At 35.7% G+C, this 23,904-nt stretch overlaps 4 protein-coding genes and 1 long non-coding RNA gene across 5 annotated transcripts in view; 2 read left to right on the plus strand and 3 right to left on the minus strand.

Moving 5' to 3' along the window:
• LOC134789411 (uncharacterized) overlaps positions 1-23,904 on the plus strand; it is a 550,672-nt gene that overhangs the window by 311,329 nt on the left and 215,439 nt on the right. The window lies entirely within an intron of this gene.
• LOC134789386 (TWiK family of potassium channels protein 9) overlaps positions 1-23,904 on the minus strand; it is a 48,833-nt gene that overhangs the window by 5,486 nt on the left and 19,443 nt on the right. The window contains exons 3-7 of the mRNA XM_063760018.1: positions 13,792-13,944; positions 13,215-13,338; positions 12,243-12,401; positions 11,719-11,919; positions 11,155-11,363 (exon numbers count right to left, since the gene is read on the minus strand). Of these exons, the coding sequence (XP_063616088.1) occupies positions 11,155-11,363; positions 11,719-11,919; positions 12,243-12,401; positions 13,215-13,338; positions 13,792-13,944 (846 nt within the window). The remainder of the gene's footprint in view (positions 1-11,154; positions 11,364-11,718; positions 11,920-12,242; positions 12,402-13,214; positions 13,339-13,791; positions 13,945-23,904) is intronic.
• Positions 14,756-16,155, minus strand: LOC134806614 (cAMP-dependent protein kinase catalytic subunit gamma-like). Its single transcript, XM_063779939.1, has one exon. It carries the CDS (start codon positions 16,060-16,062, stop codon positions 14,983-14,985), a length of 1,080 nt encoding a protein of 359 aa, XP_063636009.1. The 5' UTR covers positions 16,063-16,155; the 3' UTR covers positions 14,756-14,982.
• On the minus strand, positions 17,678-18,891 carry LOC134806615 (cAMP-dependent protein kinase catalytic subunit alpha-like). Its single transcript, XM_063779940.1, has one exon. It carries the CDS (start codon positions 18,807-18,809, stop codon positions 17,763-17,765), a length of 1,047 nt encoding a protein of 348 aa, XP_063636010.1. The 5' UTR covers positions 18,810-18,891; the 3' UTR covers positions 17,678-17,762.
• LOC134806318 (cAMP-dependent protein kinase catalytic subunit beta-like) lies at positions 19,294-20,364 on the plus strand. The gene has a single exon (XM_063779532.1). It carries the CDS (start codon positions 19,306-19,308, stop codon positions 20,332-20,334), a length of 1,029 nt encoding a protein of 342 aa, XP_063635602.1. The 5' UTR covers positions 19,294-19,305; the 3' UTR covers positions 20,335-20,364.

Raw genomic sequence — 23,904 nt, forward strand, 5'->3', positions numbered from 1 at the left:
TTCGAAATCTGCGCTCCCTAAAACCTATAAAACGACAGCCATGACGACTTTTATGACATACTGCATGGCCGCCATTTTGGATTCCAAAATGGTCATCATTTTCGAGATCAGGGCCCCCTAAAACCTATAAAACGACACCCATGACAACTTTGATGACCTAGTGCATGGCCGCCATTTTGGATTCCAAAATGGTCATCATTTTCGAAATCTGCGCCCCCTAAAACCTATAAAACGACATCCATGACGACTTTTATGACATAGTGCATGGCCGCCATCTTGGAATCCAAAATAGTCATCATTTTCGAAATCTGCGCCCCCTAAAACCTATAAAACGATATCCATGACGACTTTTATGACATAGTGCATTGCCGCCATTTTGAAATCGAAAATAGTTATCATTTTCGAAATCTGCGCCCCCAAAACCTATAAAACGACATCCATGACGACTTTTATGACATAGTGCATGGCCGTCATTTTGGATTCCAAAATGGTCATCATTTTCGAAAGCGGGGCCCCCTAAAACCTTTAAAACGACATCCATGACGACTTTTATAACATAGTGCATGGTCGCCATCTTGGAATCGAAAATGGTCATCATTTTCGAAATCTGCGCCCCCTAAAACCTATAAAACGACACCCATGACGACTTTTATGACATAGTGCATGGCCGCCATCTTGGAATCCAAACTGGTCATCATTTTCGAAATCTGCGCCCCCTAAAACCTATAAAACGACACCCATGACGACTTTAATGACATAGTGCATGGCCGCCATTTTGGAATCCAAAATGGTTATCATTTTCTAAATCTGCGCCCCCCAAAACCTATAAAACGACACCCATGACGACGTTTATGACATAGTGCATGGCCGCCATCTTGGAATCCAAAATGGTCATCATTTTCGATATCTGCGCCCCCTAAAACCTATAAAACGTCATCCATGACGACTTGACATAGTGCATGGCCGCCATCTTGGAATCCAAAATGGTCATCATTTTCGAAATCTGCGCCCCCTAAAACCTATAAAACGACACCCATGACGACTTTTATGACATAGTACATGGCCGCTATTTTGGAGTTCAAAATGGTCATCATTTTCTAAATCGGGGCCCCCTAAAACCTATAAAACGACATCCATGACGACTTTTATGACATAGTGCATGGCCGCCATCTTGGAATCCAAAATGGTCATCATTTTCGAAATCTGCGCCCCCTAAAACCTATAAAACGACACCCATGACAACTTTTATGGCATAGTGCATGGCCACCATTTTGGATTCCAAAATGGTCATCATTTTCAAAATTGGGGCCCCCTAAAACGTGTAAAACCACATCCATGACGACTTTTATGACACAGTGCATGACCGCCATTTCGGATTCCAAAATGGTCATTATTTTCGAAATCGGCACTCCCTAAAACCTATAAATCGACACCCATCTCGACTTTTATGACAAAGTGTTTTGCTACCATCTGCATGCAAGACATTTCTATTACGTACAAAAATGGCCCCCTGTCAACTTTCAATCGTGATTTAATCGATAATTTATTCGATTAATATTCAGATTAATTCAATTCGTTTAGTAGTACCACTGTATATATATTGTATGTAAAAAAAATGATTTGAAGATTCAATTTCAATCTATGTTAGGTCGACTAAACTAATCGCGATTAAAATTTGAGAATTAACTTTTTTTATTCCATTAATTAGTCGAATAAACAGTTAATCGATTAATGCCCATCTCTGACCACGGCATTTTTACACTTTGAGAATATCTGAAAACAAATCAACACAAGGAGCCATTTTGCAAATCCAGTAACATACCAGTAACTTGGTAAATTACTATTACGTTTGTTATTACTTTTGACAGCGCGTGTCATGTGTCAACACAGAGTCGACACAATGTCGAAACATTGCGACTACTTTGTGACTGCAATATTTCTCAGCCTTAAACCATATTTATACATCATAATTAACAAGTTTCGTAGTATGTAAAGCGTTATTTCTGTTATTTAAGTATAGAATACGCATCGAAGTACTAAAAATGCTTCAAATAATATAGTTGTGAACACAGGCACTGAGAAGTAAACAATTTCATTTCCGGCTTAACTAAAACAATGTGGTGGCGCGTTGATTATATTACACTTAGTTTATCAAATCACTCTACGTCTTATGGCTGAGATGATGATGATGATGATGATGATCAAATCACTCGACCAGTTTAATTCCCCATAATAATTTAAGTCCTATTGTAATATAAATGCAAACAATATATAATTACGTCTTGTAATCCGTTTTAGAGATGGCGTATTAATGTCACTTATTTTTATTTAACTATTTTTCCAACTGACAGTTTCCATTTGACAGGAACAAAATGAACGAATGAACGAATGATTTTGGCATAAAGTAGTCGCAAACTCGTAACAATGTGTGCACACGGCGACCACACTTTATGTCACTTTGTGTCATGTGTCGACCCTTCCCCATTTCTGGTAACAGTGTCGACACGGCGACGACTCTGCGACTGGAATTGTGACCGAAACAGACGGTGTCGACACAAGATGTGTCTACACCGCGTCGTAACGGCGACTGGAAATGGTTGTATGGGTGGGCGCTTCCTTTTTTCCTGATGGAGGCAAACGAGCAGACGAAACGCCTGATGATAAGCGATTACCCATCCATTCGTCCATGGACACCCGCAACACCAGAGGGGTCATAAGTGCGTTGCCGGCATTTGAGATGGGAGTATGCTCTTTTCTTGAAGGTTAATGTCAATACTTCACAGGTCAACGAGAATCCAGTGGGTTATTTTGATAGCCTGACTACCTAAGATATATTATATTTTATGCCTAATGTAACCTGTGGGCGCAGCACGGTTCCATTTTTATCGTCTATCACTATGCGCGTCCCTTTCGCACTTACATACTTGTTAGAACGTGACAGACATGGTGACAAGGGATAAAAACGCGACCGTGCTACGCCGCCTGATCACATCACAGTAGGCTGTTAAACAGGTTATTCAAATATTTAAATAATTGGGAATGTGTTTGCTGGATTCACGTTTGTCTGTCACGAGGTCACGACACAACACAACACGACAGACAAATGTGAATCCGGCTTTAAGAACCAATAGAATAATCTTAATTTACCTATCCTCGCTCAACACAGCTGTAGTCGGCAATTTTCTATTGATTCTTAACAAACACATCCCTCGCTACGCATCCTCTCGTGACGAAAAACGTGATCAAATCAAAAACGTGAGTTCTGAACAACTTTGGAAGTAAATAAAGTTGAGGTAGTCCTAGTTTTTTTATTATTTTATACATACTACGTTGGTGACAAACAATCATACAACCGGCCTGATGGTGAGCGGCCACCATACCCTTTGGACGCCTACAACTCCGGAGGTGTTACATGCGCGTTGCCGACCCAAAAATCTGAGATTGTGAGTGTATGAAACTGTAAATGTCAAGTTTTCTGATCTCCGGTGTAAATATATGATTGTACTGTGATCGAGTAGTCGTTCAACCAATAACCATATTAGGTTTTTTTTTTCTTTTTTCTTTTTTTCTTTGATTAAACGCGACGGGAAATAAATGTTCAGAGTATACCCAACATTTTCGTGAGTCAATGACTAACATATTATTATTTATCATATCTGCATGACATCATCGGTCGTCGCTGCAGTTAGTATTAAGGGGTTCAGCCAGCACCCAGCAGATTAAATGTCTACATTATTTATTCCCCAAAATTGCACACGTGACGAGCCGCAGACTGAATGACGCGGCTTTATAAATCCGTTATACGCAGCAGCTTGAATCAGTATTTCCCTCGCCTGCAAGTAATCCATCGCCACTCTCATAAGAACAAAAAACACCCAGAGTGGCACATTCCGTGACCTATAAACAAGAATAAGAAAAGCAGCATAAAATGTACCCTATCACCAAACATACCTATATACTATTAGCAGAGTCTAGTAAATAAAGAAGACACTGACAGTCCCCATACAATACAACGCCGTGAGAATGGTCCATGTTGTCAATGACATTAAATACGAGTAATATATATTTTTTTTTTATTTTAATATTTTCGTATGAAAACTGCCGTAGGTACTTGACTGGCCGCAGTTAGAGTCACAAAAGTGGATTTAAAGCATAATTAATAAAACATTTTAAAAAATCTTAAGACTAGATGGCGCCATTAAATATAAGGACATGCCTAAAAAGCCCTTACATGCTTTAATTGTACTTTTCGGCCAGAAAAATCATATTTTACGTTTTTGTGAGGAGGTTATTCGTCTGGAGTATTTATTAGTATCTGCTATTAGCTAATGAAAACGTGCACTGTAGTTATTGTTGAAGTAAAAATATCACTTGCATTCTGTGTTACTTGCAGTGTTTATTTTAGTCGGCATGAGTGTGAGGTAAATTCCGACAATTCTAAATATAATGTAGAATGACCTTATTATACGGAGCTCAAACAAAGTAAAATTCTACAACTTGTAAATTTAAGTAGGTAAAAGTTTTAATAACTGACATAATGAGGTCGGTAGCAACTTTTTAATGGAACGCGACGACCAGCGATGAATAGTTATGGTAGTAGCAGTACCCATTTTGCTAATTCATGTTTTGCGTGATCCTTCCCCTGTCACTTTTCTCAAGCAATTAAGTACCTATCATTCCTACGTGAATGATCGTTTCCAGAATTAAATCCTGAGAAAAACCTATCCACGGAATTGTGCTCAATAATCTTTGTCAATGTGCTTAAGTAGTTGAGTAATTGAGTTTTTAATTTTAATTTTTTAAGTATTTCTAAAGTATAAAAGATAACGTGTATAGAAGGAAATAAACCGCCGCGCCGTTCCTGTTAATATAATTATATTAAATTGAATACATTATAAACACACTGAGCCAGCTCGTGTGCGCTGCGGCATCGAGTTGCTTTATATTCGAAATTACATTCGTGTATGTTAATACTGCATTTTAATAGTTTTATGTTTATAGAGCGATATTATAGATATTACAGGATTTAATATAATTTACTAGTAAGTTTAAAAGTAGGTTTAACAAGCTCTGATGATGATTCTAACTACGTTTCCGTTTAAAGATAATACTTATCCATAATGTTTCCGAGGCAATATACAACCTATTTAATGAAAACAGTTGAAGGAATTACATAGTTAGCATTATTTAAAAATGGTTCATGGGTCCGTGTATGCTGATATATGACGTGAAATGTTCTCCAGTCAGTAGCTACGAAGGCCACGGAGTTGCGTATGTCTTTCATGTGAGATAAGTTTTATGACTGGATCGGAAGCATTATAAAAATACAATATAATCCCATAAAATATCGACTGTAAAACGTCCATCTATTTTTACTGGCTTAAAACACTAGTAAATTACGCGAGTGCGAGTGGAAATAAAATGACCTGACGTAAATCAAAAGAGTATTATTCAGCTCTACTTTATACACGAAAATAGGAAGTACGCTGGAATCGAAACCAATAAAGGAGTTACTTTTGTATTTGTGCAGCTGAAATACCTCTTTCCCCAATGCAGTTCTTTTTCCTTTCACAGTGTTAAATTCATAATATGTATAATACCTATGTCAGAGACAGGAGGAACAGAAGAGGACATCACTTCACGGATTGCCAAAGCCCGGGTAGCCTTCGCACAGCTGCGGAACGTATGGCAATCACGAAAACTGACCCGAAGAGTGAAACTGAAAATCTTTGGGTCTAATGTTAAGTCTGTGTTGCTGTACGGATGTGAAACTTGGAAGGTTACAAAGGGCATTTCCAACCAGCTTCAAGTCTTCGTTAACCGATGTCTTCGTCGAATTCTCGGTATTTACTGGCCCGAGAACATCTCGAATGAGAACCTCCGAGAACGTTGCCACGAAATCCCGATCGACCAGCAGATCAAGCGCCGTAAGTGGAACTGGATTGGACACACACTCCGGAGGGGGCCCGACCATATACCTAAACAGGCCTTAGATTGGAACCCCCAAGGAAAGAGAAAGCGTGGCCGTCCCAAACAAACCTACGGCGGCGTACGGTGTTAGACGAGGCGAAGAAGATCGGGAAGTCTTGGAGCGAAATGAAGCGAGAAGCTCAAGATCGATCTACATGGAGAGTCACTGTGGACGCCCTCTGCCCCATCTAGGGGACATAGGATCTTAAGTCAAAGTAAGTCATAATACCTATATTTACCCATAAGTATATGAGATGTGTAGGTAGTTCGCAGTTGCAAATACAGTGCCATGCATGAATAACGTTTCAAATGATGTTGTTATTTAGCAAAACTAAAAGGTACGTAAATATATCACGGGTTTGAATCCGGGTTAGGGCATTTATTAATATTTCTTCCTGAGTTATGGATGTTTTCTTTGTATATAAGTGTTGTGCACTGTTTATTTATATGAAATTTTAAGCAGGTTCACAAAAATGTAGCCTGGCCTGAATAACTAGCGGCTAGTGCGCCTAATGTAAATGTGCTAATGTATTTCTAAAATTAAATTTCCCTTGGACTTTCCAATTAAAGCATAGGGCGTCAATGTTAAGCACCGGTAAATAAAGTTAACTTTACCGACGCGCTCCACGAATTTTATTAGGCAGTAAAACTAAAAGGGTGCCATTGCGACATTGAACAAACTGCGGCCTCGATCGGGTCCAACACGAGCACAGCGCAGCCGATCGTGTGAGAACCTACAATAATCAAGCCAGCGCCAGTTTTTCAAAGCTTGGTTTGCCGCATTGCTACGCTAAACTCAAGTCTGCAGTATAGTTTCAAAGAGCGGTCATAACATTTATGTACCTACATACGTAGAGCTATAATTATTACTAAGAGGAAAGTGGTCGACCGCCCCGTAAACCGCCTTTCCATTCAAACCTAGTCCCAATTTTCCTCGCTGGACTATTAACATCGATGAAAATATTTTGACACATTTTGATGTACCATCACGCTCCGCGATTGTTGCGCCATTTAGGGTCCTTGCTAAATTGGTTGTACAATACTTACGCTAAAGAATTTCCAATTTAGCAAGAACCCTAAATGGCATAACAATCCCGTGTGGTGACTGTACCTACTCGTATATCAACCACAGCCATGTCCGTACGTTTGATTTTTTTTCGATTTTATTAAGTACTTACTCTAAACACAAATATACATAGATCTGCAAAACTCTTTATTTACTACCTGTACCTACTCGACAATATACGACGTCTAACTCGGGGAATTTAGACTTATATACCTAACTTGAACATTTTCGAAAAATAAGCAAATTTTCTCGAAAAGAAAATCACCTTCATCTGCGACCACGATATTATTAGACCACAAGCTGACGTGATTGTAGCCTACTTTTTCATAAGGAAAACGGATACAAACAAGAAAATTGTCACGTAGTTGGCTAAATTATTTACCCCGTCGGCCAAATAATGACTTTGTAAATACTAACACGAATTACACCCAAACGCAATAAAAACGGATAACTTTTTATCTAGACATTAAAGTGCATGTTCAGATATTTTTAACCAACTTGGCCGCTCCGATATATTTTATGGCGACTGTACGAAGCGACCCACTTACATCGCTCGTGAGCGGAGAAAATGATCACTGTAAATAATATAGGGCACTTGTCCGCTATTTAATAATACATATAAGTTATGCGGTGGTTTTATATTAGCACAGCAATGCAGCACCAAATTGTACATGATGAGTACTTTTATAGTCAAACAAAACATAAAAACTCAGTCACAAACCCATCTGACAGTGTCCTAAATATACACAAGCAACGCTTGTCTTTAAACAGCTGACTTGTGGGTTAACATTAAGTTAACAGTCACAAATATGTATACACCGTTGTACCTTATGCCATGGTAATAAAGTGAAAGATAATATACATATTTATAGCCGTGACGGTACTAATACAATAATGTCAATTGTTTACAGCAAAACAATGTTCGTTCGGACGGCTGACTGCATGATCACGTTGGATGTTCCGGAGATCAGTCGACAGGTCCAGACAGCTGTTTATTGACGGAAGAGTTTGCCAAAAGATCTGACGGTTACGATGCGTCTCTCGACAAGTGCTTTTAAATTTTGTGCGATCGTTTTTATGACTTTTAGTTGATACTTTTTGAGAATGTTTTTCTTTAATCTTGCCTGGTTGAAATTAAGATATCAGTAAATTAAACTGTTAAGTCTACTTGATGTTTTAAGCAGTGTCTAAGCGTTAACTACCTTTCATAGTAACTTTAGCAATTAAGCAAAATTGATATAATTTCATTTTTAATGGGCATAATTATTAGAGATGCCACGAATATTCGGCAACTATTCGGTATTCAGCCTATTCGGCCACTTTGCCGAATATTCGATATACCGAATATCTGTTGCACCTACCTAAAAAGAAAAATTAATTACACAAAAAATAACCAAAAACTATATATATATATATTTAAGTAATATTTAAAATGTATTCTTGGAAAGTAGTTAAATACGAAGGCACGTTTATGAGCATTTGTTGATTACAATATATTTTATTTTTATCATGGGTCGGATTTGATTGACTCTAACTACATACATTCATTAATTCTGTTCAACATAAAAATATAATTATCTTACCAAACGTTGTCCTTTGATGGCGAACAATTTTCATATTAATTGTGACTAAAAACTATTCGCTTGCCATCGCCGAATATTCGGTATTCGGCCTAGAGAGGGGCCGAATATTCGGTATTCGGCCAAATTCACTATTCGGGGCATCTCTAATAATTATTGTAAAAAGTAAAGCGACTAAAGGCAGCGAGATTCATTGAGATCTTGCGATCCATCGTGTTGCAGTATCTACTTTAGTAAGCACAATCAGCTCAATAACGTACTTACATAATATATATGCTACGTTATAAAAAATCTGTGGCTTTTTATTATAAATATAAGGCCGAAAGCTTGGCGTAAATATTATAAGATTGTTTGGAATTATTTTATACCATTATAATTATGTTAGCGAACTACAAAAACTAAACAAGCCGACCAATAGGTACTTACTGCTGTATTCACAGCTGTACCATTCTGTGACTTCTGTTGGAAAAAAAAAGTCGTGAGTAGAAAGGGAACATTTCCATTTACATATTTAACTTTTATTTTTCTGTGGCATGGGTTTGGCCGAGATTAATGACCAACCCGACTAACTGGATTAAAAACCTTACAAACAAGATCAGTCGGTTTATGTATTTAATTAAACTGTATACGCTGAGAATATATGTACTTAATTTATTTTCTTTTTAAGATTATGTATATCAGTAAATAAAGTCGACTGCATGAAAATGCATGACATTATTTTATTTGGTTTAAATAGGGAATATTAGGCAAAGCTCTGCGTAGGTGGCACCTTTGTGGCACATACAGTAAACAAACCACATTGACACATCAGCACATCACACGTCACGTCAATCACATGGCCTACCGCGAAACAAGAAAATCGAAATTTCGTTATCTAATCTCTCTATCACTCTTGCTTATTCGAGCGATAAAGAGGCAGATAACTAAATTTCAATTTTCGCGTTTACCGGTAGGCCCTTGTTAACAAACCGCCTTGATGCATCAATGTCATATTTTATTTTCTGTGAAAACTTGTCAAAAAACAGTGATGTATGAATTTACTGAGTCGTTAGTGCTGCACTCTGATAACAAATCTTAGTTTTGTTATTGTACAGCCTGACAACAGTTTATTTGACCCTCGCCATTTTGCGGATTTTCAATGGTACTAATTTCTTTTACTGGCAACAAGTACTCTTTGACAACGAACGTTGGATGTCATCGAATGTCACCGATGTAAACAAACGGAAAATATCTACGAATATATTCAAATATAAACGGTTTTATTACAATAATGCCTAAAAAAATTACCAAAGATGCGAAAAAAATTGTAGTGAATGAAATCAAATACTTACAGCTTTAAAAAGACGAAGGATTACATAGCATTCCAATAAACAATGTTTTAAAGTTGGTTGTTGACATGACCGGTATTGACATTTTATAGTGCGGTTTTATTGAACTGGTTAGTTGTTTGGTTTAAACTTTAATATTTCATTTAAGGTTTATGTAGATCGACGATAAAAATCCTATAATCGAATTGGAGACTGAACATTTTATAATCGAGGTTGGTGGTCCTGAAAGCGACATAACATCTGATGAAAATCAGACTTCGTCAGAGTCAGAAAACGAAGAATACATATATAAATATTGAATATTTAGAATCAGATTTTGACGAATATAGGTAAATTGAAAGAACCGAATTCTCTGTAAGCAATGTTTTGACATTATACGAGTATCAACATGAAGCCAATGCCCACTACCCCGACTATACATGACGTACGCACATTATTGCCAATTGCCATACGTAAGCTGTTTGCAGCGACACTATCTCAGGGTTAAATAAACTGTTGTCAGGCTTTAGTAGTATTTAGTAGTAGTGTTATTGTTTCTTAGTTTAAGATGATTTAGTTTTAATAAAAACCAAATTCTGAGTTTCATTGGATCGGGAACTCGTTATTCCTAATTAGATAATAAACACTGAGTAGGTAAATACAATAGAGATGATGACACATGTTGAATTTTATAACAAAATGTAGTTAAATAGATAGAAAATGAGAAATTTGTCACAATAAATTGAACACTAAAAATATATTAATATATAGAAATGATATAAAAATACAAGATCTCAATGTTTATTTTTTTTAATTCCAAAGAAGAAACAAAAACGGTACCATTCGATTCCTTACATTTTATTAAATAAATAGATTATACATATAGCAACTTTTCAACGCAAACATTTCACCGTCAAAATAGCAATTTTCTTGTTTTCCATACCTATTTCAAAACGGCTTCTCAGCGAGTGACGTCTCGATTAAGTACTTACTTGCCGTTTCCCTAGGGGCGTTTCGTGAGTACAGTATGATTGTCAGACTTTGATTATCATTTCTGTCGACTATGTTTTTGTATTATTGCAATGGGTGCCGTAGACATTTCATCCTCAAAACAAACCTGGTCGATCGATTAAGAAAAATTTGTCATTTAGACTATTTCAAAAAATTGTTAGGTACTAAAGTTGTAAACTAAAATTCAACAAGCCAGGACGAGGACGATGTTAAAACTTACCACCGTGAGCACCTTCTGCAGCGCCGACACGTCGACTCCCCGGCCGGCGTCGCCGAGCCGGCGGAGCGTGTCGGCCAGCGGGCCCGACAGCGCGCGCAGCTGCTGCCACGAGCGCGCGTACTGCCGCCGCACCAGCTCGATGATGGTCGACGTCAGCGCCAACCCGATCAAGATGTACAGCGTGCACAGCAGCATGTACTTCGGCTTGTCTGCAATCGTGAGAATCATGCGAGTTCAAATGGTCCTGACGTAGGCTGCTTAAAACAGCTCATGAGGCCAATCGGAGGTACCTATATAATTATCAGAAATTCATAGTCGATTAATCGCATGAGTTTGGCGTGTGAACGCGTGTGTCTTATTTTGGAAAACGATCGTAATCCAATACAATAACATATGCCTAATAATATACGAGATACATACCTAGTCTTTAAATTACTAAACGGTTTAACCCGAGCAATTTGGAGTTAGTAGGTGTTTAGTAAATATTTTAGTTGAATTGAGCAATGATTTAGAATTGTGGGCAACTTATGATCGAAGAGTTTCTTTAATATAATGAGGCCTCACTTGGTACAAGATCACCGAAGCCGATCGTGGTCATTGTTATAAAGCAGAAGTAAAAGCCGTCGTAGAAAGTCCAATCGTCTTCCCACATCTTGAAGAGGCCAGCTCCCGCCGACAGGTATATGAACAAAAAGCCCACGGCCCAAAAAGCATACAGCGATCTCTGGCTTGCTGTGTTGGCTTCTGATACTCTATTGCAGCATCCTGAGAAGATAAATTTAATATAAAGATAAAATAAAGATAGTTTATTTTTCAAGTCGCCGTATTACAATGCGTTTATGAACGCCAAATGAAGCTGCAGCGGCTCTACCCGAGAAGATTTATTTCAAATTTCTCCTAAATTGGAGGAGGGTATTAGGTATAATATGGGATCGGGAAGAAACTCCGCGGAACACATCTTTTTAAAATATGAATCAAGCACACGTGGTGACTGACTGACTGTTAACAAAAAGTATCATATACGGCGATAAAAGATTATAGGTATCAAAAGTGAAATGGACAAAAATTACTTATTATTTGTAACTTACTTGGCATGGCAGGCAACTGCTTGGCAATAACAGAAACAACGGTAGCAAATACTCTGCCCAAGTCTGCAATGACTGTCAATGTCAGGGGTATTCCGATAAGTGCATAAAAAATGCAGAATAATCGTCCCCAAAATGTCACAGGAACTATATTGCCGTACCCTGTAAACAATACCTATTTTAATTTAATTTGTTTGACATGCCTAGTATTAGTTATTACGTTATTACATTAGTTGTTATTTTAGAATTAGAATTGCTGTGCCCTTACAGGGTCCATGTCACTGTACTGGAAATTATTGTAACACCTTTATGTAACAACATGGAAATGCAATACACAATAAACAATATTTACATAATATCTTCTGATATTTTTCGAGAAATTGTAAGATATAAAATACGATCATGAAAGACTAGCTAGACTAGACTAGTTTCTACCTGCGATTTTGCCTACGTGGGATGATGATGATGTTGATGATTGATAAAAACTATTAATATGACCTTCCACGCACCCCAAAACTATCTCCATAACAAATTTCATCTAAATCGGTTTAAGCAGACAGACACACAGATAGACAGAGTTACTTTCGCATTTATAATAATAGTAAGGATTAACAATAATGTCAAAATTAGGATGGATATTTGAAAAAGTCTGTAAGAGCATCTGCTGGGTCTTCTGCCGTTACATGACCGTTGCCGTTACCCAAAAATAAATCTCGGAAATTTACCTCTATTTTCGAACTTGTATTAATTGATTTTGAAAATGTGTTACATTCATACAAATTGGTCACATATATAGTTTAGCAAGCCATTTCCGTCAGTGGAAAAAGGAGGCAAATTAAAAAAAATGTCAGGCACGAAGGGTTGTCCTCCCATAGAAAATTGTAATATGGCGCCTTTTTTACTGACAAAGGGGCTTTGCCAGAGTATATATTTTACGAGTAGACCTTGCCTGTATGCTTACATGTTCGTACACACCTATAGTGGTGAGCACGGTGGACGAGAAGAACACCGCCTGCAGAATACTCCACTTCTCCTCGGCGGCGGGGAAATTGTTCTCTTTATCTATTTTCAAACCATTCGAAGCTGCATTTTCTAGAATCTAAAATTGTATTGACCTTACTTAATTAATTTAATTATGCATTTACTTATAAAATGTACAGAAAAGTAAGCAACATCTCTGTGTTTCACTATTAAAAGGAGCTTTTTATAAGTCTGATCTGAATGAAATTTTAAATGATGTACAAATCAATTTACCTTTAATACTCCAATTATACCTATACGTTTTAAAAATAATAAAATGATGATTTTTTACATTTGTAAGTACTTTATATTCACATGTGTTTTAGTTAAAATATTTATCTATGAATTATTCAACTCTCGTTAAAAATAGACTTCGTGAAAATTTTGGTCATAAGACAAAATTGCCTTGTATTTGACATACAAACCTGTTTGTATTTTGTTTAGGTACTATAGTCCGACAGTGAGTATTTATGGCCCATGAATTCGTTAAATTTAGTCGTCTACAACTAGTTATAGGAGTTAGAATACTTGCTCTTTCGTAAAGTGCCAGCTGAAAACTTATTTCCGTCCAATTCCTCCCAGGGTCTGACACAAACTGTATGAGCGCGTCTCGCGCCTGCCCCACCCACATTCTATGAGATTCCAGCTTCGCTATCTCTGCGGGATGCTCCAATGCTTGGAACACCTAAAATAACAGGGTTAGGTAAAACAACAACTCTTAATATGAATATTATATGTATGGTTTCCCTTTAGGTACATAAATATACTGTTATCCTGTTTAAACCTTCTGAGACCCAAAAACAATTGTTTTGTTTATGAATTTGGAACCCTCGGTTATTCCATAAAAGTTCAGAATAAATATTAGACTACGAGGGGTCTCAAAAAGTTAAGTGTCTACAGTTGCTCGATAGGTCTATTTGAGAAATAAACTAGATTTTTGGTGAGTATTTTAGTTTTTTTTCTTTAAGTCACAATAGAGATACCTATCCTAATAGTGTTATTTCGTATTTGCCAAACCACTTTAAAAACTACGAATTGTCCAGTTACTTATATTGAGTAATGGTTTTTTCGTACTTATGAGTATTAACATCCTACCTGTGGACATCATACATACTCGTACAATAAATGGAACTTAAAGCCATTTTAAGGCTTTCTATGTTCAAATCTTCTACTCATTAAAAGCTGTTAGATTCAGTTAGATTAAATCATTAACAAAATATGTCCAAATATTAACTATTTTAATGTGTATACATTATTTTTTGCAACGTTTTTGACCAATTTTCATCATGACATGACATTAATCTAGATGCAAAATGAATAAGTACTTGTAAGCAGTTGTAAGTGTCAAATATGCGAGTATATTATTATTATATCTATCTTGTACAAAGTATGTACAAAGATTTACCATTGAGTTAAATGGTTTTGATATAAAATAAATCATTTTATTACTTACTTAATTGGAATTGCCAAAATCATCAAATATTTGAAAACAATAATTACTATCAGCTGTAGGTATCATTTAATTACTTAGTATAAAATAGAGTTAGTAGTTGCTAAAATCTTATCCCTAGAGTATGCCGTTATTTTACACAGGTATTTATTCCATTTGAACATCATATATTATTTTCCAACCAATTGCATTATAAAAACATGAGTGATATTAGTATGCAATAAAGGCGGCCGAAGAAACTGTTTTTTGACGCTATAGTCAAGCATAAACATTCTAGAAATCTTCAAATTCTTCTTCGAACAAATTTACAGGAGAATGCTTTAGCTTTCTGCCCATTACGTTGTCGCTCTCGACGATAATATCGTTAAGTATCGGAATAAATGGCGGCTTCAGTGTCTGGTTCAGCAACATGTTCCATTCCAGCCCCTGGAACCACTCGTGACTCTTTATGTCATATACTCCCGCTTTTAGAAACCCAATTCGTTTACTAGGTTCTACTTCTAGTAACTGCTTTACCAGCAATTTGCACTGAGGAGTCATTGTTGCTGGAGTCTTGAATGATCCTGACAGTATTTTCTCATAAAGTTTCATCGTGTCTGTACTGTAAAATGGAGGGTACCCAACGTTCAACTCGAATACAAGCACCCCTAATGCCCACCAATCAACAGAGTATGAATATCCTTTAGATTTTATAATTTCTGGTGCTAAATACTCTGGTGTTCCACATAAAGTCCAAGCTCTGTTCTTTAATATTTTACAAAAACCGAAGTCTCCCAACTTGAGATATCCTTTCTTTGTGATAAGGATATTCTCTGGTTTAACATCTCTGTGTATTACGTCGCAGTGGTGCAGGTATTCCAAAGCCAATACTATTTGCGCACTATAAAATTGAGCTAGAGGCTCTGATAACACCCCTAATTTCTTTAGTAATGAGAATAATTCGCCACCTTCTGCGTAAGGCACTAATAAATAAACATAAACATTATCCTTGCAACAAAAGTCCAAGTTTAATACGAATAAGAAATTGCAGCTTTGTAATATTTTCATTTCTTGAACCAACTGCTTTAGGGCTTTCGTGTTCACTGCAACTTCCTTCTCGATTGACTTCATGGCATGATAAAGAAACGTCGTTTTGTCCCTCACCAGGACCACGGTTCCAAATGAGCCAGTTCCTAAATTTTGTATAAAATCAAAATCATCAATACTTTTTTTATAAATGGGGGGATTTGCGTAAATTTTCTTGAACTCGTGTTTTAATGCTTCCAAGTATCGTGCGTGGTTGTGTTGCTGCGAATGCGAATAAACATTCATGCTCCTACGACGTCCAGTTCCTGAACTCTGAGTAATCGACATGTTTTGGTAAAGGTAACTATAAAATACATAAATATATGATAAAAATAAACTAATAGGTAATCATTTATGAATTTTATGATAATACATTATCATGTGAACAATAACGTTTGTCAATTTGACATTTATAGGGATTGAATAATGATTTATAATTATTCTCTTTGACCAAAAATATTATAAATAGCAACTGCGCAATACATAATGAGTGATAATCAGATAGAGTTAAACCAAGAAAAGTCTGCAACGATTTTGTTAGCACACGCACTGACACGCAGTGCAAGTGTTATTTTAAATGTCAAACTTCTATGAAATTATGGCGTATAAATAACACTTGCACTGCGTGTGCTATCAAAATCGTTGCAGACTTGGTTTAACTCTAAGAATATTATTAGATTGCACTTAGCATTTTTGCTGCATTGGAATATGCGCGTAAGCACTGCATAAGAAACAAAAGAGAATATAAATATTGATAAAAAATATGCTGATATAAATATTGATAAGAAATACGTTTTAAAATTATTTAAACTACATTCGCGCAAATAAGTTTAAGTAAAGTAAAGTTTCCTGTATATTTCCGGGCTTAAAAAAATAAACATTCAGGAAATGTGGTGTGTGTGTGCGGTGTGGAAATTAATGTAACCAAGTTCAAAGTAAGTACATACACAACAAAGAAAATAGAATCACTACGTTCATACACAATTCCAAGCTAGTACACATTACTTATTTCAGATTTCAGTAGGTAGTTTTTATGACCTTTGACACCATTGCGTTCTTCGTCACGTTTTCACTCGCCTACATAATATATCCCAATCGTAGAATAAAAGTATTTGAATAGGTAAAAATATTATATTTATAGACCGACAATAATAGCCGGAGAGCTAGCCACGGAAATAGGTATGCAATTTATAGAGCAACGAAATCCCTCTAGTTAGTGTGCCATACTATCATTATTAATTAATTCGGGCGCCTGGCAGCTGTTCAGAGGTGGGTGCGGGAGTGGATGGACAACGAAGGGGTTGTAAAACCAATTGAAGGTGTGCAATTTATAGAGCTCTGAGTTTGGTGTGATATAATAGCTAATTATGTATTTAATTCAAATATAACAATGCCAGGCGTTTTATTTGGGGGAAAAGTAGTGCCAGGTGATTAAAAATACACAATCACTTGTGCGCCTGCAGGAAGATCACAGATACTCTATAAATTGCACACCTTCAATTGATTTTACAACCACCCCACACCCACCGCTAAACAGCTGCCAGGCGCCCGGATTAATTAATAATGATAGTATGGCATACTAACTAGAGGGATTTTGTTGCTCTATAAATTGCATACCTATAGCCGTGCTAGCTCTTAGACCATAAATTCAAATCAAAGACAACCGGACGACACTACGACGTTGACACTTTTTAATTTCTACAATTTCTTGTCATTCTATATAGATACAGTCAAGTTCAAAATATAATAATAAAAGGACTCAACTTATCCTTCGACTCAACTTGAAATCTTGTTAAGTCGTCGTTAAGAATCGTCTATAGCGGAATTTACTCGAAATAAGTATTGGTACCAGGAATAATAATAATTAATAGGAACAATTATTGATTGATAATAAAATTGATAAGAGGCTATTGTTGGGGTATATTTATATTAAAAATATTGATACATATTTTACATTAGAAAGCATTTAACATAGAATATTATAAAATTTAAAAGTCCATAAATTCTTTTTCATATAAACAATCATTTCCCGTCAGTAATTTATGTTCTGGGACGTCAGCAAAATTGCTGGTGTCGCCAGGCGAGGAAGTGACCGGCTTGAAGGGCGGTTCTAACTCCTGGTGCAGTAGCCTATTCCATTCAGTATTGCGAAACCAACGGTGACTTTTTATATCAAATACTCCTGATTTCAAACCTCCTAATCGTTTCGAGGGTTCTAATTGAAGCAAACTTTTTATCAAGTTCTTACAGTCTCCATCAAATGCATCAGGGCATTTGTACTGATTATTGAGTATCTTATCGTATAGTTTACTTGGATTAGAATCAAAAAATGGAGGGAATCCAGCACTCATCTCGAATATTAAGACACCCAAAGCCCACCAATCGACTGGGTACGAGTAGCCTTTTGACAGTATCACTTCCGGAGCCAAGTACTCTGGAGTGCCGCACAGTGTCCACGTTTTCTTTTGTATCACTTTACAAAAACCATAGTCAACGAGCTTCACGAAGCCATTTTCTGTGATTAGTATGTTCTCCGGCTTTATATCTCTGTGAACGACATGACAATGGTGTAAATATTCCAAGGCCAGTACAACTTGAGCCGCGTAAAATCTAGATAACTCGTCACAGAAGTTACCATATTTCTGCAAGTAAAAGAACAGCTCACCCCCTGCTATAAAGGGCAATATAAAATATAGATATATATTGTCCTTGAACGAGCAATCTAAATTAATCAAGAAAGGAAATTTTATACTTTCAAGAATTTTCTTTTCGATCAATAAATGTTTGACATGCTTTCTCTCTACCACGACTTTTTTCTCAACAACTTTCATGGCGTGATATGCAAATGAACTTGTATCTCTTACTAAATAAACTTCTCCGTAAGCCCCGTTACCAATCGCTTTAATTATGTCAAAATCCACACGCGACTTTTTAAAATCGGGGCGCTGTTCAAATTTTTTTTCAAAATCCTCTTTCAAGATATCCAGATATCGACTATGATCTTGATGCTGCTGCAAATTGTATGATTTTGCCATGCCCTGACTGTAAAATTAAATAATCCATTTGAAAACCTAACCAGGAAAATCATATTTTGTCATTACAATGACATTGTTATGACAATCTTTGCGTTTAGTTTTTGCTATTGAAAATATCAGGTACGTTATCTTTGTTTTATTTACAGCTATTATTAAGTTTTTGTATAAAAGATTAATAATCTTTAGCAATTTTATATTGTAGGTGTCTTATTTTATTTTACATAAGTAACTTATATTAGAAATAAAGGCGTTCATAAAAATCTTTAAATAAAAACAAAAGAACTAGAATTTTGTACGATTCGCTGTCAGGCACAGTTTCATTTCTATACGTCATAATTTCTAATTCCATTCACAGGCTAAGTAAGATTTGTATCGTGCTGTATTACTTCTATCACGATAGGTACAAATATAACGATAAGCGTATAAGTCATTATTATATTCAACGAATTGAACCATAATGTCAGCAGAGCAAGATGAACGATCATCGGGCTACAACATGGCCAGGCAGCAGCAGTACTCGCGCTATCTCCGCCAGCTGCGGCAGGAATTCATTGAGTATTGGAAGGAAAACACACCGAGTAACGGCTCACCGGCCGATTTCGAAAAAGGTAGAATTCTAGGTACTGGTGCTTTTGGCATAGTCTTTCTTGTAAAACATGTTGTAACAGGAAAATATTACGCAATGAAAATGCTAGAAAAAGATAAAGTTATAAAACAAAAACAAGTTGACCATAGTTACTATGAGAAAAAAATATTATGCGGTTTAAATTTTCCCTTTGTAATCTATATGAAATATTTCTTTAAGGATAACGTGTACCTGTATTTTGTGCTCCCTTATATAGCCGGGGGAGAAATGTTTTCTCACTTGCGCAAGATGGGTAAATTTGACGAAAATGCTGCAAAGTTTTATGGTGCTCAAGTAGTTTTAGCTTTAGAGTACCTGCATGCTTGTGATTTAGTGTATCGTGATTTGAAGCCGGAGAATATATTGATTGATAAAGCTGGTTACATTAAAATAGTTGATTTCGGATTTTGTAAGTTCTTACAAGACAGGACCTGGACGCTTTGCGGCACTCCGGAGTACTTAGCTCCAGAAATTATACTGAGCAAGGGCTACGGCAAAGCCGTGGACTGGTGGTCGTTCGGGATTTTGTTATATGAAATGAGTGCGGGACATCCTCCTTTCTTTTCGTCTGACCCCATGAGGATCTATGAGAAAATCGTCATCGGAAAATATAGATGTCCTGATCACTTTTCTCCCAGCTTAAAAGATTTATTAGCTCATGTTCTCCAAGTGGATTGCACTAAGCGTTATGGGAATCTGAAGGACGGAGTATACGACCTTAAAAATCACAAATGGTTTCAAGAAATCGACTGGGATAGTCTTGTGAACTGTCGAACGCATGCTCCGTTTAAACCTAAAATCCGATCGGCTTCGGACTCCACCAATTTTGATACATATGATGACGTGAAGCTTAAAGAAAGCCCTGTATGCTTGTATGAAAATGAATTCAAGGACTTTTAAGCGTCGTTTTATTACGTTAAAATATTGAATTTGAATGACTTATTCTTATTATAAAATATTATTTAGTTTAGTTTTTAAGAAACGAATTTAGTTTTATTTTCCTTGATTGAGTAATACGTTTTAAATGTTTAAAATGTATATAGTAAGCAGTTATTTTATTTAACAGATTTAACACACATGCCTATTACAAGAAATAAATTTGTTTTCTCAACCCTTATTTTAATTTTTAGAGACTTGAAATGTATTTACGTCCTCCCAGCTGAGCAGTCCTAGCCTAGTCAGTAGTGAAGTGACCCTGCCTAGGAAGCACGTGTTACCGGGTTCGAATTCCGGTAAGGGCATTTATTTGTGTGTTCATCACGAATATTTTGTACCTGAGTTATGGAATAAGTATAAGTACCCGATTTATTTATGTATAAAGGTGTTTTGCCTTTTCGCCGAAGTTTTATTGTCCGAAGTTCACTTGCCAACCAAGTTTTCTTTTCTTTCGCCAAATCATTCAATTGGCTAAATATTTATTAGTACGATAGTATCATGTCTTCAGGTTCTGTCACTTGGCTGAGTTAAGATAGGTGCGACGACGAGCGAAGCGAGGAGGAGCGTGTAAAGTGATCTGCGACCAAACGATTTCCTTTTTTTTTTTTACTGCGACCAAACGAGAATCGGCTTTTTTGCATCGAAACGATATTAAATTATGAAGTCATTCTGCTATCTGCTAGCAATGCGTTTCAAAAATTGTGTTTTTAAGTTGTTGTCCAAACATACAATGGCTAACTTAACCGGTTGGATAATAATACGAATTATTGTGTTGAGTTATGAGAATAATTCGTTGCCAAATTACATTCGGCAAAATAAATTTCTATATTTTTTAGAGTACCGTATCAAAGTAGGCATTTATCTAAAAGTATGTATATGTACAGTCACCATACGGGATTATTATACCATTTAGGGTTCTTGCTAAATTGGAAATTCTATAGCGTAAGTATTGAACAACCAATTTAGCTAGGACCCTAAATGGCGAAACAATCGCGGATGATGGTACATCGACGCGTAGTAAAGTCTTACCAGTAATATACAGCGTGTATTTTTAATATTACCTCAAACCGTATATAACCAAACGTAGGTTTTAGTACTATAACCTGGTATCGTCTTGGGTCGTCCCATTCGTTTTTCGTCAAGTTCTTAAATTAGTCCTATTCTGCTTTCGTCACTCATTCTACATTGAAAGCCACCGACGATTGTGACGAATGTAGAAAGAGTGACGAAAGCTGAATAGGACTAATTTAAGAACTTGACGAAAAACGAATGGGACGAGCCAAGACGATACCTATAACCCGATATTGCAAGGTAATTTTAAGTTAGTCTTAACCACTAAAGCGTAATGAATTTTTGAAAATTTATCGAGCAGCAATGTATTGCGTAGGTACACTTATCTGACACATGGAAGAAAAGGGTCTAGTATTGTTTAGAGTCGGACCAAGAATAGTCTGCAGCGGATTTGATAGCCCCAAGGACCGGAAAACCCCTCTTTACGCTTAATCCTATCCATTCGGTAACCCAATCGATTCGGTTACCGTATCATTCGGTAACCCTATCATACTGTTACCTGATTGTAATGGTAAGCTTATTGAAACGGTAACCTTAACCTTTAACCGAGTTAATCTCAAAACCCAATCGCGATAGGGTTTTTGTTAGGGGTTATTAACAGGTTTTTATTCAGTTATGGTAACCTTTATTATCGGTTGCTTATAGGTTTGCTACATCCGTATTTAGCGATGTGCCGTCAGTAAAATACTAAAAAAAATAGTGAATTTATTAATTGTTAACTTTGTTAATTTTCTTAATTTTGTTTTAACTTTTTTGTTTATTTATTTACTATAATTCATTTATTTTATTAATGATATTTATTTTATTAATGATTATTATTTTATTAATATTTTATCAATAATATTCATTTTATTAATGTAGTTTATTTTATTAATAATATTCATTTTATTAATGTTATTTATATTATTTGTTTATTTATATTATTTGTTTATTTTGTTTATTTTGTTTATTTTGTTTATTTTGTTTATTTTGTTTATTTGGTTGGTTTTGTTTATTTTGTTTATTTTGTTTATTTTGTTTATTTTGTTTATTTTTTTATTTTGTTTATTTTTTTATTTTGTTTATTTTTTTATTTTGTTTATTTTGTTTATTTTGTTTATTTTGTTTATTTTGTTTATTTTGTTTATTTTGTTTATTTTGTTTATTTTGTTTATTTTGTTTATTTTGTTTATTTTGTTTATTTTGTTTATTTTGTTTATTTTGTTTATTTTGTTTATTTTGTTTATTTTGTTTATTTTGTTTATTTTGTTTATTTTGTTTATTTTGTTTATTTTGTTTATTTTGTTTATTTTGTTTATTTTGTTTATTTTGTTTATTTTGTTTATTTTGTTTATTTTGTTTATTTTGTTTATTTTGTTTATTTTGTTTATTTTGTTTATTTTGTTTATTTTGTTTATTTTGTTTATTTTGTTTATTTTGTTTATTTTGTTTATTTTGTTTATTTTGTTTATTTTGTTTATTTTGTTTATTTTGTTTAAATTGTTTATTTTGTGGCGATGATAATTTGATAATGAAACTACATATAAAGTAAACTGCGAAATTATAATTATGATGGTTCAATGTATATTCCTTTGCCAATTAAGTATGTATTTTGTTTATTATTCTTATCAGCCTTGAGGTCTTGCGTATGCTATCTCTTTCACACCTACGGAAAGTGAATGAGGCAAATTACAGCAGGTAAGAAAATAGTCCTACGCTTATCACTAGATTTGCAGAAAGTCGCAGATCGCAGCATGAATTGTATTGTATTATTTGGCGTGTTTCCACTTGAGACCGTCATTTATTACTCATTGGCAATAACAATAAGATTAAGTCGTGGCGTGGTGAATTTTTTGTCAGCATTTGCTAAACACGTGTGGTAGGCGGTGTGTCAAACGATATTAATATCTATTCATTTCCGTCTAATAATGAATGCAAATTTTAAATATCAGCTGAACTTTTAAAAACACAATGAGTCTCGGTAGTAACTCGGACACTGAAACATAATTCGAAAACAGAAAAAATCATGAATACTTTCCCACCGTGACCGCCGCGATACATGAGGTGGGGACATATATATGGGAATGATTTAAATGAAGTGCCTATTCCCATCTGTGCCCGGCGGAGAGAAATAGGAATACACCATATCGAGCTATTCCTTATCATACCTTTAAACACATCTTTTTTAGGGTTCCGTACCCGAAGGGTAAAAACGGGATCCTATTACTAAGACTCGGCTGTCCGTCTGCCTGTCACTAGGCTGTATCTCATGAACCGTGATAGCTAGGCAGTTGACATTTTCACAGATTATGTATTGCTGTTGCCGCTATTACAACAAATACTAAAAACAGAATATTATAAATATATAAGTTGGGCTCCCATACAACAAACGTGATTTCTTTGCTGTTTTTTGCGTAATGGTACAGAACCTTCCTGCGCGAGTCCCACTCGCACTTGGCCGGTATTTTATTTTTTACATTAAAT

Source organism: Cydia splendana, chromosome 3 (genome assembly GCF_910591565.1).
Source record: "Cydia splendana chromosome 3, ilCydSple1.2, whole genome shotgun sequence".
Taxonomy (NCBI): domain Eukaryota; kingdom Metazoa; phylum Arthropoda; class Insecta; order Lepidoptera; family Tortricidae; genus Cydia; species Cydia splendana.